Here is a 17,649-nt window from a genome sequence, read left to right as displayed (position 1 = left end):
AAAGGCAGTTTTTTTATGGTGACTTATTAGAAAATATGGATGTACAAACGAATCTAGGTGCCTTTGTACGCCAGTCAACAGGCAGGTCCAACAAGCAATTAGGAAAGCAAATTATATGCTGGCCTTGGTTGCAAGATGATTGAGTTCAGATGCAGGGATGTCTTGCTGCAGATAAACAGGATCTTACTAAGACCATACCTGTAATATTAAATGCAGTTTCATTCTCCCTGCCTAAAAGAGGATATTCTCTGACCTTGCCTTATTTGGGGGAATGTTCATTGGGCAGTGTTCGGAGGCAGTGAACCTTAACAGGGTAGGATGTTGGAGCACCTGCCTTTCCGAACAGCAGATCTTCATTTCGATAAAACACTTCAATTCAATACCTTCCATAGATGGAGTGTAGCAAAGCTTCAATAGGCTGATACTGGGGATGGTAACACTTTAGGGTTGGTTTGACTAGGCCTTATTCACCAGAATTTAGAAGATGGGGGAGTGCTCTAATTGAAACATAAAATTCTAACAGGGCTAGACAAACTAGATGCAGGGAGGAGGGTTTCTTTGGTTGTGGAGTTGTTGAATCATAGGGTCAAAACCTCAGGGTAAAAGATGAGCCATTCATCAATGAGATGAAGAAACAACCTGTAGAACTCACTATCACAGAAAATGTGGAGACCAAGTCAATGAGTTTATTCAACAAAGTGGTTTTCTTTAAGATGGTGACATCTTGCAAAATGTCCAGGTTACAGAGGAAAAAGTGCTGGATGTCTTGAGATGGTTAAAGGTGGATAAATCCCCAGGACCTGATCAGGTGTATCCGAGAACTAGAGAAGTGATTGCTGGGCCTCTTGCTGAGATTTTTGTATCATCGATAGTCACGGGTGAGGTGCCGGAAGACTGGAGGTTGGCAAATGTGGTGTCACTGTTTAAGAAGGGCGGTAAAGACAAGCCAGGGAACTATAGACGGGTGAGTCTGACGTCGGTGGTGGGCAAGTTTTTGGAGGGAATCCTGGTGGACAGGAAAAGGAAAGAAAAGGACTGATTCGGGATAGTCAACATGGCTTTGTGCGTGGGAAATCATGTCTCACAAACTTGATTGAGTTTTTTGAAGAAGTAACAAAGAAAATTGATGAGGGCAGAGCAGTAGATGTGATCTATATGGACTTCAATAAGGTGTTCGACAAGGTTCCCCATGGGAGACTGATTAGCAAGGTTAGATCTCATGGAATACAGGGAGAACTAGCCATTTGGATACAGAACTGGCTCAAAGGTACAAGACAGAGGGTGGTGGTGGAGGGTTGTTTTTCAGACTGGAGAGTTGTGATCAATGGAGTGCCACAAGGATCGGTGCTAGGTCCTCTACTTTTTGTCATTTACATAAATGATTTGGATGTAAGCATAAGAGGTATGGGTAGTAAGTTTGCAGATGACACCAAAATTGGAGGTGTAGTGGACAGCGAAGAGGGTTATCTCAGATTACAATAGGATCTTGACCAGATGGGCCATGGGCTGAGAAGTGGCAAATGGAGTTTAATTCAGATAAATGCGAGGTGCTGCGTTTTGGGAAAGCAAATCTTAGCAGGACTTATACACTTAATGGTAAGGTCCTAGGGAGTGTTGCTGAACAAAGAGACCTTGGAGTGCATGTTCATAGCTCCTTGAAAGTGGAGTGGCAGGTAGATAGGATAGTGAAGAAGGCGTTTGGTATGCTTTCCTTTATTGGTCAGAGTATTGAGTACAGGAGTTGGGAGGTCATGTTATGGCTGTACAGGACATCGGTTAGGCCACTGTTGGAATATTGTGTAAAATTATGGTCTCCTTCCTGTTGTGAAACTTGAAACGGTTCAGAAAAGATATACAAGGATGTTGTCAGGGTTGGAGGATCTGAGCTACCGGGAGAGGCTGAACAGGCTGTGGCTGTTTTCCCTGGAGCGTTAGAGACTGAGGGGTGACCTTACAGAGTTTTACAAAATTATGAGGGGCATGGATAGGATAAATAGGCAAAGTCTTTTCCCTTTGGTCGGGGAGTCCAGAACTAGAGGGCATAGGTTTAGGGTGAGAGGGGAAAGATATAAAAGAGACCTAAGGGGCAACTTTTTCACGCAGAGGGTGGTACGTGTATAGAATGAGCTGCCAGAGAATGTGGTGGATGCTGATACAATTGCAACATTTAAGAGGCATTTGGATGGGTATTTGAATAGGAAGGGTTTGGAGGGATATGGCCGGGTGCTGGCAGGTGGGACTAGAATGGGTTGGGATATCTGGTCGGCATGGACGGGTTGGACCGAAGGGTCTGTTTCCATGCTTTACATATCTATGACTCTATGACTCTATATCATGGGCGTCAAGGGTTGTAGAGACAGCAGGACTATGGTGTTGAGAGGGAGGGTTAGCTATGATGATATTGCCTGGTGGAGCAGGCTCAAATGACCAAATGGCCTATTCCTGCTCCTAGTTTGTTTCTGTTTCCATGTTTTTACACTGCCATACCCAATGTAGTTGCCATTTATAAACAGCTTTCTTTTCGCTTCAATATTGTCAAGGCAAACCTTACTGTACAGGAAAGCCGCTTGGCCACTGCTATGGAAGATCTGAAGAAAGCCCAGTGTGAACTTGATGCCAAACAAGTTGAGCTTGATATTGTGCAGATGGAATATGTACAAGCAATGAGAGAGAAGCAGGTAATTACAATACTGCTGATTTGACTGAGTTATTCTGATTTCTTTTCAGTATTTAGTTTTGATATGCAGGAAAGACAGTACTTGCATTCATATGCTATCTTTTAATGACTTTTGGTTATTCCAAATGCTTAACAGCCCGAATGCATTTGAAGCATAGTCATTGTTGTAATGTAGGGAAATGGAATAAATAACCTGCACAGAGCAGGTTTCTACAAACAGCCAAGGTAAATAATCAGACAGATACACTGACCTTTGGTAACACTGAAGAATAAATGTGTATCTGTAACAGTTAAGTCAGACAGGAAATGAAATCAAGTATCATGTACAATGGATGACCAATCCACTGCCACCTGTTTTGTCAACATCCCCCCCAAGGAAGTTTCTCACCACTCTGTCTTACTTCTTGCAGTCAACCTTACTCAAAGCACCTTTTTCCCCTTCATCTGTCCCAGACTTCCACTTTGAACCAAATATATTCGCTCAGCCTTTGTTTTATTCAGGTAAAATCTCCACTCAGATGTAGTTTAAAAATCCATTATATGGAGTTGCTGTGAATCACTTTTTGACTTCACTTCCATCACAATGATCAACATTTGGACAATGGATTTCAGGTGTTTGATACATAACTGTCACTGTGAGGCTGCTGCCCTTTTTCATTCAGCTGTGTTAACTTACTGAAAGGCTATTAGTTCGAGGTCCGAATATGATATTGACTTTTTAAAAAAATATCTTGAAAAAGCTTTCCCAGTTGAATTCCCACTTTGTAGTAAGTTCCCAAATATACTCGCTCAGTCTTTGTCTCACTCAAGCAAAGTCTACCATCACACTGAGACAATAAGTTGCAATTGTTAAATTGCTTGTGTTCTCCCTATATCTGTCAGCCCCAACATGCACTCTGTTAGAATATTGATTAGGTTAGATTAGATTACTTACAGTGTGGAAACAGGCCCTTCGGCCCAACAAGTCCACACCGCCCCGCCGAAGCGCAACCCACCCATACCCCTACATCTACCCCTTACCTAACACTATGGGCAATTTAGCCTGGCCAATTCACCTGACCTGCACATCTTTGGACTGTGGGAGGAAACCGGAGCACCCGGAGGAAACCCACGCAGACACGGAGAGAATGTGCAAACTCCACACAGTCAGTTGCCTGAGGTGGGAATTGAACCCAGGTCTCTGGCGCTGTGAGGCAGCAGTGCTAACCACTGTGCCACCGTGCCGTGAGCACCGTGAGCACCGTGAGCACAATATCAGGTGCCAGAAGAATTGCGACACCCATGAGTTTTAGTCAGAAAGTTTAAAATTTGGAGGTATTGTACTATAATGACACCTGAATTATTGTGACAGCAGCCAGAAATTATTTGACCTCCAACTTCCACTTGACAACTTTAATTTCTTTGATTATTTAGCAGAATTTATTCTTTATGAATGTGTAACTTAGCAATGACAAAACAATTTTTGAAACAAGCTAATGGTCTCAGCAAAAGAAGATTTCAGTGTGCCAAAAGGGGTAACTGGAGTGAGGTTCGATATAAATTGAATCATCCCACAGTCCCTGAACTTGCCTTATTTAGTAACTGGTGTTTACTAGCAAAGTCGGAACAAGATAATGGCATGATATAGAAAGGGAGGTTGATGTTTTCTGAATATTGATATAATTATATTACTTGATTCTGAGATGTTACTAGAGGATGCTGAGCGTTGCCGGCAGAAGATGCAAATGGCTTCAAGTCTAATTGATGGTTTGTCAGAGGAGAAAGAACGTTGGACCAAACAAAGCAAGGAATTTGCTGCTGAGGAGAAAAGACTTGTGGGTAAGTGGCAAGAAAGTAATTATCACATGCTGTGAAACATCTCTCCTTTTTTTTAAGGACTGCAAAATACTAACTCATAAAAAAAGTGACAAATAATCATTAATTATTTGTGAACAAATAAGGCAGAATTGATCCCAAATGCAGTGTTGCAATCCAAAATGGACCCGAATCACATTGTTTCTTGTAACTGACATTGAATTAAAGACCATGGTGTAATGGTTATATCTCTGGACTATTAATCCAAAACTAAGGGCTGGTATTCCAAAGACATGGATTTATCCATCACATCAACTGGCAGAATTTAAATTCAATTAATTGATCTAATCATTTAACTACTGTTAAAAGATATGGAATTGTCAGTATCTATAATGGTAACTGTGACATTATTAGAGATTATTGTTTTAATAAAGCCCATCTGTTTTAAAAAAAACAACCCTTTAGGGAAGGGAGTCTGCTTTCCTTATTTGGTCTGGCTTGCATAAGAAAATAAGACATTAAGAAATAGGAACCAAAGTAAGCCATTGACCCCCTCAAGTCTACTCTGCCATTCAGTAGGATCAGGGATGACCTGTCACTGCTCACTTCCACTTTCCTGCCCTTTCCCCATAATCGTTGAATTCCCTACAAACCAAGAATCTATTTCAGCCTGAAATATACACAAGGACTTTGCCCCCACAGCTCTCTGTGGCAAAGTGTTTGAAAGACTCTCAGCCTGCTCAGAGCAGAAATTCCTCCTCATCGCAGTCTTAAATTGGTGCCCCTTTATTCTGAGACTATAACCCTTTGGGCCGAGACTCTCTCATGAAGAGAAATGTCCTTTCAGCATTTACCCTGTCAAGCCCCTTCAGAATCCTATTTGTTTCAGTGTGATTTCCCCTCATTCTTCTAAAGTCCATTGAGCAAAGTTCTAACCTGGTTAACCTTTGCTCATATGGCAATCCCTCCAGACCAAGGATCATCCGATTGAAGCTTCTCTGAACTGCCTCCAATGAAATAATATCTTTCTTTCAATAAAGTGACTAAAACTGTTCATAGTACGCCAGCTGTGGTCTTGCCAACATCTTGTATTGTTGCAGTAAGACTTCCCTCTCTTTCATGCAACCTACTTGAATTAAGGCCAACATTCCATTAGCCTACCTGATTACCTACTTCCCATGTGTGTTAGCTTTCTGTGTTTCATGCACAAGTACCCCCAGGTCCTTCTATGTTGCAGCTTTCTCCATTTAAATAATGCTCTATTCTTTTGTTCTCCCTTCCAAAATGAGCAACTTTGCATTTTTCCACATTATACTCCATTCACCAGGTTTCTTTTCCCCACTTACTATCAATACCTCTCTGTAAACTGTTTACATCCCTCTCACAATCTGCCTTTCCACCAATTTTTGTGCTGTCTGCAATTTTAGCGACAGTGTATTTGATTTGTTCCTCTAAGTCATTAATATATGTTGTAAACGGTTGTGGTCCGAGCACTGATCGCTGTAAAATGTTACTAGTCACAGGTCAGTAACCTGAAAAGGAACCCCTATCCCTGTTCATTGTTTTCTGCCCAGTGGGGTGGCACGGTGGCTCAGTGGTTAGCACTGCTGCCTCACAGTGCCAGGGACCCGGGTTCGGTTCCTGTCTTGGCCGACTGTCTGTGTGGCGTTTGCACATTCTGCATGGGTTTCCTCCCACGGTCCAAAGATGTACAGGTCAAGATGAGTTGGCCATTCTAAATTGCCCACAGTATTAGGTGCATTAGTCAGGGGTAAATGTAGGGGAATGGGTCTGGGTGGGTTACTCTTCGGAGGGTTGATGTAGACTGGTTGGGCCAAAGGGCCTGTTTCCATGTTGTAGGAAATCTAATCTAAAACCAATTTTGTATCTATGTCAATATACTACCTCCAGCACCATGGGCTGTTATCTTACGACTTTACCTTCGGTGAGGTACCTTGTTGAACAACTTTTGGAAGTTCAAATAGAATACTTCTACTGGTTCCCCTCTTTCCACTCTGGTTGAGACTTCCTCTTGAAACTCTAATACATTTGTCAAACAGATTTCCCTTTTATGAAGCCATGTTGACTACGATTAATTAAATTTTCCAAATATTTTGTTATTACTTCATGAATAATTGATTCCAATACTTTTCCAACAATAGATGTTCAGCTAATCAGTTACCTGTTTTTTGCCTCCCTTGCTTTTTGAACAGGGTGTCACATTGGCAATTTTCCAATCCTCTGCCACTTCCCCAGAATCCAACAACTTTTGGAAAAATAAAATCAATGCATTCACTATCTCTGTGGCTACTCTTTTAGGATCTGAGGATGCAAGCCTTCAGTGCCAGGGGACATAATTGCTTTTAGCTTCAGTAATTTGTCTAATATTATTTCTCTAGTGATGCTGACAGTATTGAATTCTTCCTCAGTGTTCTTTAGTATTTATAGGATGTTGAGTAACTTCCACTGTAAAGGCTGATGCAAAATAGCTGTTTAACTCCTCTTGTTCCCATAGCTGTCTCCCCAGATTCGTTTTCTAAGAGGCCTATGTTCACTTTGACCTTTCTCTTCCTTATTTGCATATTTAAAGAAGCTCTGATTGCCAGATGTTTATATTCCTCACTAGTTTGCCCTTGTAGTTTATTTTCTCTATCCTTTTTTTTAGGCCTCCTTTGCTGGATACTGAATTTATTCCAATCTTCAGGGCTATCTTGGAAATTTGCCTCCATGTATGCTTCGCCTTTCAATTTAATCCTCGCCTTAATTTCATTGCTTAGCTATGGTTGGTTAGTGCCCCCTCTTAGTATCTTTCCTCCTGACTGGGATGTATTTTTTTTGGCACTATTTAAAATGATTAACATCTTTTGGGCATGTTACATGCAGGCTCACTATGATATGACATCTCTTAACAGCTCAATAAGGGCAATTAAGAATTAAAATTAGGCAACATATAATGGCCATGTCAATGATATTCCAATCTGATGATACAATAAGTAAAAGTTTGAAAAGGCTTGCTCATCCATCACTCTTGTGCTCACTGATCAGCCTTGCTTCCCGGTCTGGCAATGTCATGATTTAAAAATTGGCATCTTTTATTTTCAAATCTCTCATAGAGTCATAGAGATGTATAGCTTGGAAACAGACCCTTCGGTCAAACCTGTCCATGCTGAACAGATATTACAATGCAATCTAATCTCACCTGCCAGCACCCGGCCCATATCCCTCCAAACCCTTCCTATTCATATACCCATCCAAATGCCTCTTAAATATTGCAATTGTACTAGCCTCCACCACATCCTCTGTCAGCTCATTCCATACACGTACCACCCTCTGTGTGAAAATGTTGCCCCGTAGGTCTCTTTTATATCTTTTCCCTCTCAACCTAAACCTATGCCCTCTAGTTCTGGACTCTCCTACCCTAGGGAAAAGACTTTTTCTATTTATCCTATTTTAGGGTCTATTTTATAAACCTCTATAAGGTCACCCCTCAGCCTCCAACGCTCCAGGGAAAACAGCCCCAGCCTGTTCAGCCTCTCCCTATAGCTCAAACTCTCCAACCCTGGCAACATCCTCGTAAATCTTTTCTGTGCCCTTTCAAGTTTCACAACATCTTTCTGATAGGAAGGAGACCAGAATTGCATGCAATATTCCAACAGTGGCCTAACCAATGTCCTGTACAGTCACAACATGACCTCCCAACTCCTGTACTCAATACTCTGACCAATAAAGGAAAGCACACCAAACACCTTCTTCACTATCCTATCTACCTGCGACTCCACTTTCAAGGAGCTATGAACCTGCACTCGAAGGTCTCTTTGTTCAGCAACACTCCCTAGGACCTGACCATTAAGTGTATAAGTCCTGCTAAGATTTGCTTTCCCAAAATGCAGCACCTCGCATATATCTGAATTAAACTCCATCTGCCACTTCTCAGCCCATTGGCCCATCTGATCAAGATCCCATTGTAATCTGAGGTAACCTTCTTTGCTGTCCACTTCACCTCCAATTTTGGTGTCATCTGCAAACTTATTAACTATACCTCTTATGCTCGCATCCAAATCATTTATGCAAATGATGAACAGTAGTGTACCCAGCACCGATTCTTGTGGCACTCCACTGGTCACAGGCCCCCAGTCTGAAAAACAACCTTCTACCACCACCCTCTGTCTTCTACCCTTGAGCCAGTTCTGTACCCAATTGGCTAGTTCTTCCTGTGTTCATGAGATCTAACCTTGCTAACCAGTCTCCCATGGAGAACCTTGTCCAATGCATTACTGAAGTCCATATAGATCATATCTGCCACTCTGCCCTTATCAATCCTCTATGTTACTTCTTCAAAAAACTCAGTCAAGTTTGTGAGACATGATTTCCCACAAAGCCATGTTGACTATCCCTTGCCTTTTCCTGCTTTTCCAAATACATGTATATCCTGTCCCTCAGGATTCCCTCCAACAACCTACCCACCACCGATATTAGGCTCACTGGTCTATAGTTCCCTGACTTGTCCTTACCACCCTTCTTAAACAGTAGCATCACATTAGCCAAGACATCACCATCTATTTCCATTTATTTTATATCCTCCATATCCTTTTCCACAGGAAACACTGATGCAAAATACTCGTACAATATCTCCCCATTTTCTGCGGCTTCACACAAAGGCTGCCGTGCTGATCTTTGAGGGGCCCTATTCTCTCCCTAGTTACCCTTTTGTCCTTAATGTATTTGTAAAAACATTTTGGATTCTCCTTAATCTTATTTCCTAAAGCTATCTCATGTCCCCTGTTTGCCCTCCCGATTTCCCTCTTAAGTATACCCCTACTGCCTTTATACTCTTCGAAGGATTCACTCGATCTACACCTTACATATGCTTTCTTCTTTTTCTGAACCAAACCCTCAATTTCTTTAGTCATCCAGCATTCCCTTTACCTACCAGCCTTCCCTTTCACCCTGGCAGAAATATACTTTCTCTGGATTCTTGTTATCTCATTTCTGAAGGCTTCCCAATTCCTAGCCTTTATCTGCAAAATTCTGCTCCCAATCAGCATTCGAAAGTTCTTGCATAATACCATCAAAATTGGCCTTTCTCTAATTTAGAACTTTGACTTTTAGATCTAGTCTATCCTTTTCCATCACTATCTTAAAATGAATAGAATTATGGTCGCTGGTCCCAAAGTGCTCCCCCACTGACACCTCAGTCACCTGCCCTGCCTTATTTCCCAAGAATAGGTCAAGTTTTGCACCTTCTCTAGTCGGTACATCCACATCCTGAAACAGAAAATTTTCTTGTACACATTTAACAAATTCGTCTCCATCTAAACCCTTAACACTATGGCAGTCCCAGTCTATGTTTGGAAAGTTAAAATCCCCTACCATAACCACCCTATTATTCTTACTGAGATCTCCTTACAAATTTGTTTCTCAATTTCCCTCTGACTATTGGGGGGTCTATAATACAATCCCATTGAGGTGATCAACCCTTTCTTATTTCTCAGTTCTACCCAAATATCTTCCCTGGCTGCATTTCCTGGAATAACCTCCCTCAGTACAGCTGTAATGCTATCCCTTACAAAAATCGCCACTCTCCTCCTCTCTTGCCTCCCTTTCTATCCTTCCTGTAGCATTTCTATCCTGGAACATTAAGCTGCCAGTCTTGGCCATCCCTGAGCCATGTTTCTGTAATTGCTATGATATCCCAGTCCCATGTTCCTAACCATGCCCTGAGTTCATCTGCCTTCCCTGTTAGGCCCCTTACATTGAAATAAATGCATTAATTTATCAGTCCTACCTTGTTCTTTGCTTTGTCCCTGCCCCCCTGACTGTTTGACTCACTTCTGTTCCCAACTGTATCAGTCTCAAATTGATCTCTTTCCTCACTATCTCCCTGGGTCCCATCCCCCCACGCCCCCACTTTACTAGTTTAAATCCTCCCGAGCAACTCTAGCAAACTTCCCTGCCAGTATATTAGTCCCCTTCCAATTTAGGTGCAATCGTCCTTCTTGTACCGGTCACTCCTACCCCAAAAGAGGTTCCAATGATCCAAAAATGTGAATCCTTCTCCCATACACCTGCTCTTCAGCCATACATTCATCTGCTCTATCCTCCTATTCTTGCCCTCACTAGCTTGTAGCACTGGGAGTAATCCAGATATTACTACTCTTCAGGACCTCCTTTTTAAATTCCTGCCTAACTCTCTGTAATCTCCCTTCAGAGTCTCAAACTCTTACCTTCCTATATCATTGGTTCCAGTGTGTACAATAACCTCCTGCTGGCCCCTCTCCCCCTTGAGAACACTCTGCACCGTCTCTGAGACACCCTTGATCCTGGCACAGGGAAGCAATACACCATTCTAGATTTTGCTGCTGGCCACAGAGACGTCTGTCTATACCTTGGACTAGAGGGTCCCCTAATACAATTGATCTCTTGGAACCGGATGTACCCCTCATTGCATTAGAGTCAGTCTCAATACCAGAAACTTGGCTGTTTGTGCTACGTTCCCCTGAGAATCCATCACCCGCTACGTTTTCTAAAACAGCATACCTGTTTGAAATGGGGATAGCCACAGTAGACTCCTGCACTAACTGCCTACCTCTCTTACCTTTCCTGGAGTTAACCCATCTATGTGATTATATCTGCGTCTTTTCCCCCTTCCTATAACTGCCATCCATCGCATCCTCTTGCTCTTGTAAATTCTTCATTCCCCGAACTATCTCTCCAACCAATCCATTTGATTTGATAGGATTCACAACCAATGGTATGTATTGCTGATATAATCCTCAGTAACCCTGTAAACTCTCCCTAAGCTTCCACATCCGACAAGAAGTGCATATCACTCTACTAAAGGCCATTTTTGCTCCTTCACAATTTAGAGACCCAGAAAATAGCACCGTCTTATTCCTCTACAAAACACTGCTCCAGGTTAAATTAATAGTTAAGGCTTATATTTTAAATTTAATCAAGAGACATATCTCAATAAAACATATAATCAAGAAAGAACCCACTCTACTCACGACTGCAGACTTACTATAAGGCCACACTTGAATATTCATTTCTGTTTCTATGCTGTGACCTCTCCCAAATAGGTTCCTCCATGATTAGTTGTGAATTTCACTGTTTGATAAGTTTTCCCAGACGTACTCCGATGTCCAGCGATACATGAATTCAAACAGCAAAGGCAGTAACTGTGCAGGTTCACTGCTTCGTCAGTTTCTTTCTCTTTCTCCTGCACTGACCTCATCATGTGCTACCTTTGTCTGTCCTCTCCCTTTTAAAAGTGCTGTTGTTCTGACTATTTTTTCTCCAAAGTTCCAAAACAATGCAACAGCATATAAAACAAGATTTGATGCTCCTGCAATTCAAGGAGATCACCTCCTATACCTAAAATACCTCAAAAAAGAAGCATCCTGTTACAGCCAGACATTTTTCCTGTTGTCCATCTTGGATTACCCAGAATCCTTTGCCTTGGCTTTTCCCTCTCAAATTGGTAGCCTTTTGCACCTCATAACCTGTGAGATCTGTGCTGACCTCCAATTCTGGCCTCTTGCATGTCCCTGATTTTAATCACTACTCCATTTTCAACCATGCCTGCTTTAAGTTCCAGAGCTCCTCTCTGTCTCACCACTTCTTCCTCCCCCTTTAGGATATTCTTTAAAACCTATCTTTGCAATCCATCTGCTTTACGACCATCTTAAGTTGCTCCATGTTCTGTTTATTCCCTAATACTATCATAGAATCCCTACAGTGTGGAAACAGGAGATTTGGCCCAACAAGTCTACACTGACCTCTGAAGAGTATCCCATCCAGACCCATTTCCCTACCCTATTACCGAACATTTCCCCTGACTAATGCTCCTAACCCTACACATCCCTGAACACTATGGACAATTTAACTTGGCCAATTTACCGACCTTAAATCTAAAGCACATTGGAACTTTTTGCTACATTAAGCGCAAGTTGTTGTTGTGACAATACTAAGGTGGTATAACATGGTATTGTGTAAATAACAATGCAGAGCATTATTTCTGGGAAAGAATGTAATTAAATTGTTAGACAGAATAATTGTGTAATAATTTCACCACACTGCTGTTTGGCTGCTGAGTATCTGTATAAAGAACATTACATGAAGAAATCTGAAAAGGTTTGCAAAATCATTCTTGACAATGGCTATTGTGTAAGAATGATGTAATTCCTTTCTTCCAATGTTCTTTTACTCTGTCAATAATCAGATGATATTTTAGCAGTTTATTATTTGTTTGTTTAATCCTTGCAACAGACATGATAAAGGGAAAGTATGACATCTTCTATCTCACAGACTTCAAGAGGGCAGAGTTCATGGTTGTTCAGACTGATCAGGGAAAAGAGCGAACGTTATAGACTGAATTGCCTATTCTCATTCTGTGCTTTGCTATGTCTTATGTTTTTTTTCACAGGGAATGTTTTGCTGGCAACAGCGTTTCTGTCTTATGCAGGACCATTCAACCAGGAATTTAGAAATCTGTTGTTAAACAGTTGGCAGCAAGAAATAATATTACATAACATTCCATTCACCGTAAATCTAAATGTCTCAGAAATGCTTATTGATGGACCCACAGTTGGAGAGTGGAACTTGCAAGGCCTTCCGAATGATGACCTCTCGATACAAAATGGAATCATTGTTGCAAAGGCAGCCCGGTTTCCACTCCTGATCGATCCTCAGTCTCAGGGGAAGACCTGGATAAAGAATAAAGAAGCAAAGAATGAACTTCAGGTAGTGGGCATGAACTGCAACGATCGATTCGTGTTTCTGGTACTTGAGAATCATTTCCCACTGCTTTACAGCGTGACTATCAAGTCGTCGCATGATACCCTGATAATTATAGAACTGAGTAAACATTAGTGTATTTCAAATTTTCTTATAAGTGATTAAACTTTTACAGGTAACATCCTTAAATCATAAGTACTTTAGAAATCACTTGGAAGACTGCCTTTCACTGGGAAGACCATTATTAATTGAGGATGTAGGGGAAGAACTTGACCCAGCATTGGACAATGTACTGGAAAAAAACTTCATCAAAACTGGGTCCACACATAAGGTGACTTCTAAGTATTTGTATAGTGCATCATTTATATGGTAATAATTATAATGTGGACATATCAACGTACTTTTAAAAATATTTATTGTTGGGTTATGTCATCATTAGTAAACCAGCATTTATTGACCAAAACTCTGGATGTCTTTTCTGCAGGTAAAGATAGGAGATAAGGAGATGGATGTCCTGAGTGGTTTCAGATTGTACATTACTACAAAACTGGCCAATCCCGCTTATACTCCGGAGATAAGTGCTCGAACTTCAATTATTGACTTCACCGTCACCATTGAAGGTCTCGAGGATCAACTATTGGGAAGAGCCATTCTCACTGAGAAACAGGTGATGCAAATCATTCAATTAATGACTTAACATAGAAGTGGGGCTCTCTTGTGGTGGAATGGTAGTGTCCCGACCACTGGACCAAGAGAGGCAGGTTCAAGTACCACTTGCTCCAAAGGTGTGTAATAACATCTCTGAACAGGTTGATTTGAAAAATAGCTTAACATAGGAATGAGCATAATAGAGAATCATCTGCACAATAATTTCAGAGTTTATTTCAATCAAGTGTTTGGTTTTTGGACTATTCTTTTTAGACCATTTCTACACAATGTATTCATTCAGTGATTATCAATAAAACTGTTATGCATTATAGTTGAGGTATGTTAATGCTGGAAAAGTGTCTCTCTAAGGTGAGTCACATGAGCACTGATAAGTCACACTCGTGAGACATCAAACGTGTTCTTGGGCTTGATCTGGTTGTTCTAAGTTCTCGCAAAGTGCAAAGCTTCAGGATAAAGTCTCCCTATTGGGTTGCAGCAAATAACGTGTTTGTATGTTCTTTGATCCTAACTGGAGCCTAGTCAGTTAGTAGAATAAAAGCCTTGACTGGAATGGCAATAGAGGACTAATTACATTCCCACACAGTTTCAGGGATTGGAGGTCATTCCTTCCCTGGCCTAAAAAAAGCCTTAGGAAAATAATAAATAGGAGGTGGTAGGAATGTCATTTCACTGAGGTACAGGTCTCTTATTAATGAAAACCCTTATGTTTAGATTGCACCTTTATGGTTACAAGACCCTTCAAATTACTTGCTAGAATGAGATTAACTCTAAGGTGTAATAATGTCTTGCAGGTCCCATTCAATTCTGCCAAATTTCCCTCCATATGTTCCTCTCTTTCACTAATCCCTGGGTGGCAGAATCAGAGCTGAGGGTTGGCAGAGTAGAACGAGCCACATTGGAACAGCTCTCCCTCATTGTCCCTTCACCGGGGGAGTTGTGCTCCCTGAAGCAGATCATCTGTCTGATCCGCAGAGACAGACAGCTGATTTACACAATTCACGACCCTAAATTACCAGTATTTTATGGGATCCCTGGTATTTGGCAGGGTGCCCCTTGGCTGGACAGAAAAGCTGCCAGGTTAGTGGAGGCTGTTACTTCTTGTATTGAGTAAGACTAACACTTAGTTGCAGGCAACTATGGTTGAACACAGCCCAATTTTTAAAAAAAAGTATATTAAAACATAAAATAATGCATGTAGAAAGGTTCCTCAGTATATTGTCACTAAAATAACAATATTTGAAATATTGACAAGTTGGGTAGCATTCTTACTGTTACTGTAATCACAACTAAAACATATATGAGTGAGAATCCTTCAGTGAAAATTGCAATAATGTTGCTTGATGTTGAAATTCTGATCTTTCTTATTATCTCTCACCTTTCTACCCATTGCTCACATCACAACAGAGAGGAAACTTCTGCCCGAGATATGTTTCTAGAGGGATAAAAATGAAAATTGTAGGAATGTTATGCTAAACCGATCTCAAACCTTGGTTAGACCATATTTAAAGAGTACTGCGTGCAGTTCCGGTCACTGCACGGTGGAAAGTATACAGAGGCCCTGTAGTGGGTGCAGAGAAGTTTGCTAGAATGAAGCCAAAAAAAATGGTGGGTATATATTCAGGAAAGATTGCCAGGCTGAATCTCCTTTCTTTTGGAAAAAAAGCCTGGGGAATAATTAATGGAGGTCGTTAAAATCATGGAAGGTTTTGATACAGTGGATATAATGAGAATGTTTTTTCTTGTGCCATAGAAATAAGGCAAGTGGAAGTATTAGTGAGCTGCAAATGCATGGAAATAGGGTAGTTGCTGCTGAAGAGTGAGGCTCAGGAATGGCCATTTAAAGCTTCAGGGGAAAACCATAAAACTTCTTCAATACCCTGATTTTTTTTTTGTAAAATTCTCATTGTATTTTCACAATTTATTCAGCATTACCCATGTCCCACCAGGAAGAGGAATATTCTGTGGAATGAACTTAGCTGCTGTGGCCTGGATCTCAATTACAGCGAGGAAGAAAGCTCCCCTGCAATCTGCAGACCTAAATTATTTGGCCTCTCATTGTCGGACAACCTTCTCATGCCTGAGCCTAATCTAGTGAACCTTTGCTGTGCTGCTTCCAGTGCAAGTTTATCCTTTTTAATGGAGACCATTAGTTTAGATGTGGTCTCATCAAATCCTTGCTTAATTATTCTTAGACTTCAACTCCCTTGTAAAAAAAGCCAACATGTCATTTGTCGAAACTACTTTCTGCACTTACATGCTCACCTTTTATGTTCCTTGTATCAATACACCCAAGTCTTGCTGAACATCAACATTTACAAGTTTCTTGACCTTAAAAGAAGGTTTTTTCTGTTCTCATGACCTCACACCTCAGTATCTACCACTTTGCTAAGTCACTTAATCTGCCTGTATTTCTTTAAAGCCATTTCAGTTCTTCCTTATAGCTTGCAGTTCCATTTAGTTTGTATCATTAGCACACCTTAGATACACAACTCTCCATTTTCCTCCAAGCCATTAATATAAATTTAAGTAGCTGTTACTTCCAGCATTTCACTAGCCATAGCCTGTGCTGCATCAGTTAGCTCAGTTGGCTGAATGCATGGTTTGTGTGCAGAGTGATACCAAAAGCGGGGTTTCAATTCCTGCACTGGCTGAGGTTACTAAGAAGATTCTACCTTCTCAACCTTGCACCTTGCCTGAGGCAATGTGGCCTTTAGGCTAAACTCCCCACCAGTTGTTTCTCTCTAATCAGAGAGCAGCCCTATTGTCCTCTGGGACTATGGCAATTTTAGTCACCGATTACAGTTTGAAAAGACTCCATTTAGCCTTATTTTCTGCCCATGAACCAGTCTGAATCCATGCTAATTTATCATCTCAACTCTATGAGATCTTGTGTTTGTGTATTGTTGTGTATTAAGCTTTTGTGCTGCATCTTATCAAATGCTGTTTGGAATTCTAAGTCTGTTATATCTACTAGTTCCACTTTATCTACTCTAAAGGTGCTATTAAAGCTTTCAAACAGGGATTTCCATTTCCCGCAGAAACATTGCTTTGCAGGTCCTGCTGTTCGGTCTAGGCAAACTGGGGACCTTGTCCTTAACCCAGTGTTGGGATCCTGAGGTTTGTAGCAGAATTCAGAACAATGTTAAGGACAATTTTGAGCCTGTGGTAATAATTATTCTTTGACAAATAATCTGCAGTGTTGAAACAAAAGGCTGGAAACAACGTTTAGTTGGAGAATGGTAAATGCAGTCTCAAAAATATATTGTTAGATAAATAATGTCCATTTAGGCTTTAAAGTATAAAGTTTTCAAGTAGGAGAGTTATTTCCTTTAAAACCAGAAGTAGAGCTTAATGTGTATTAAACTGTAGATATTTGTATTAAACTGCAGGTATTTGTATTAAACTGTAGATATTTGTATTAAACTGCAGGTATTTGTGTTAAGCTGTAGATATTTGCATTAAACTGTAGATCTTTGTGTCTGAATTTATTTTTAGGAACTGGAGAGAGAGCGAACGAATCTGATGGAGGATGTAACTGCAAATAAAAGGAAGATGAAGGAGCTAGAAGATAACCTACTTTACCGTTTAACAACTACCCAAGGTTCCCTGGTGGATGATGAGAGTCTGATCATAGTGCTTCAAAACACCAAGCTGACAGCTGAAGAAGTAACGCAAAAGTTAAAGACAGCAGCTGAGACAGAACTGCAAATAAATGCAGCTCGGGAGGAGTACCGACCAGGTAGGTCAGAACTCTGTGGAATCTGATGCATCAA

The 17,649-nt window shown here is 41.0% G+C and overlaps 1 protein-coding gene across 1 annotated transcript in view; it reads left to right on the top strand.

Annotated features, from left to right (window-relative positions):
- The window catches only part of LOC140453242 (dynein axonemal heavy chain 5-like), a 293,833-nt gene that overhangs the window by 227,447 nt on the left and 48,737 nt on the right, over positions 1 to 17,649 (top strand). The window contains 6 exon segments of the mRNA XM_072547816.1: positions 2,541 to 2,678; positions 4,360 to 4,495; positions 12,897 to 13,213; positions 13,383 to 13,538; positions 13,692 to 13,874; positions 17,372 to 17,615. Coding sequence (XP_072403917.1) covers positions 2,541 to 2,678; positions 4,360 to 4,495; positions 12,897 to 13,213; positions 13,383 to 13,538; positions 13,692 to 13,874; positions 17,372 to 17,615 — 1,174 coding nt within the window.

This window comes from Chiloscyllium punctatum, chromosome 26 (assembly GCF_047496795.1).
Source record: "Chiloscyllium punctatum isolate Juve2018m chromosome 26, sChiPun1.3, whole genome shotgun sequence".
In the NCBI taxonomy this organism is placed as follows: domain Eukaryota; kingdom Metazoa; phylum Chordata; class Chondrichthyes; order Orectolobiformes; family Hemiscylliidae; genus Chiloscyllium; species Chiloscyllium punctatum.
This window is presented reverse-complemented; position numbering and strand designations above follow the sequence as displayed.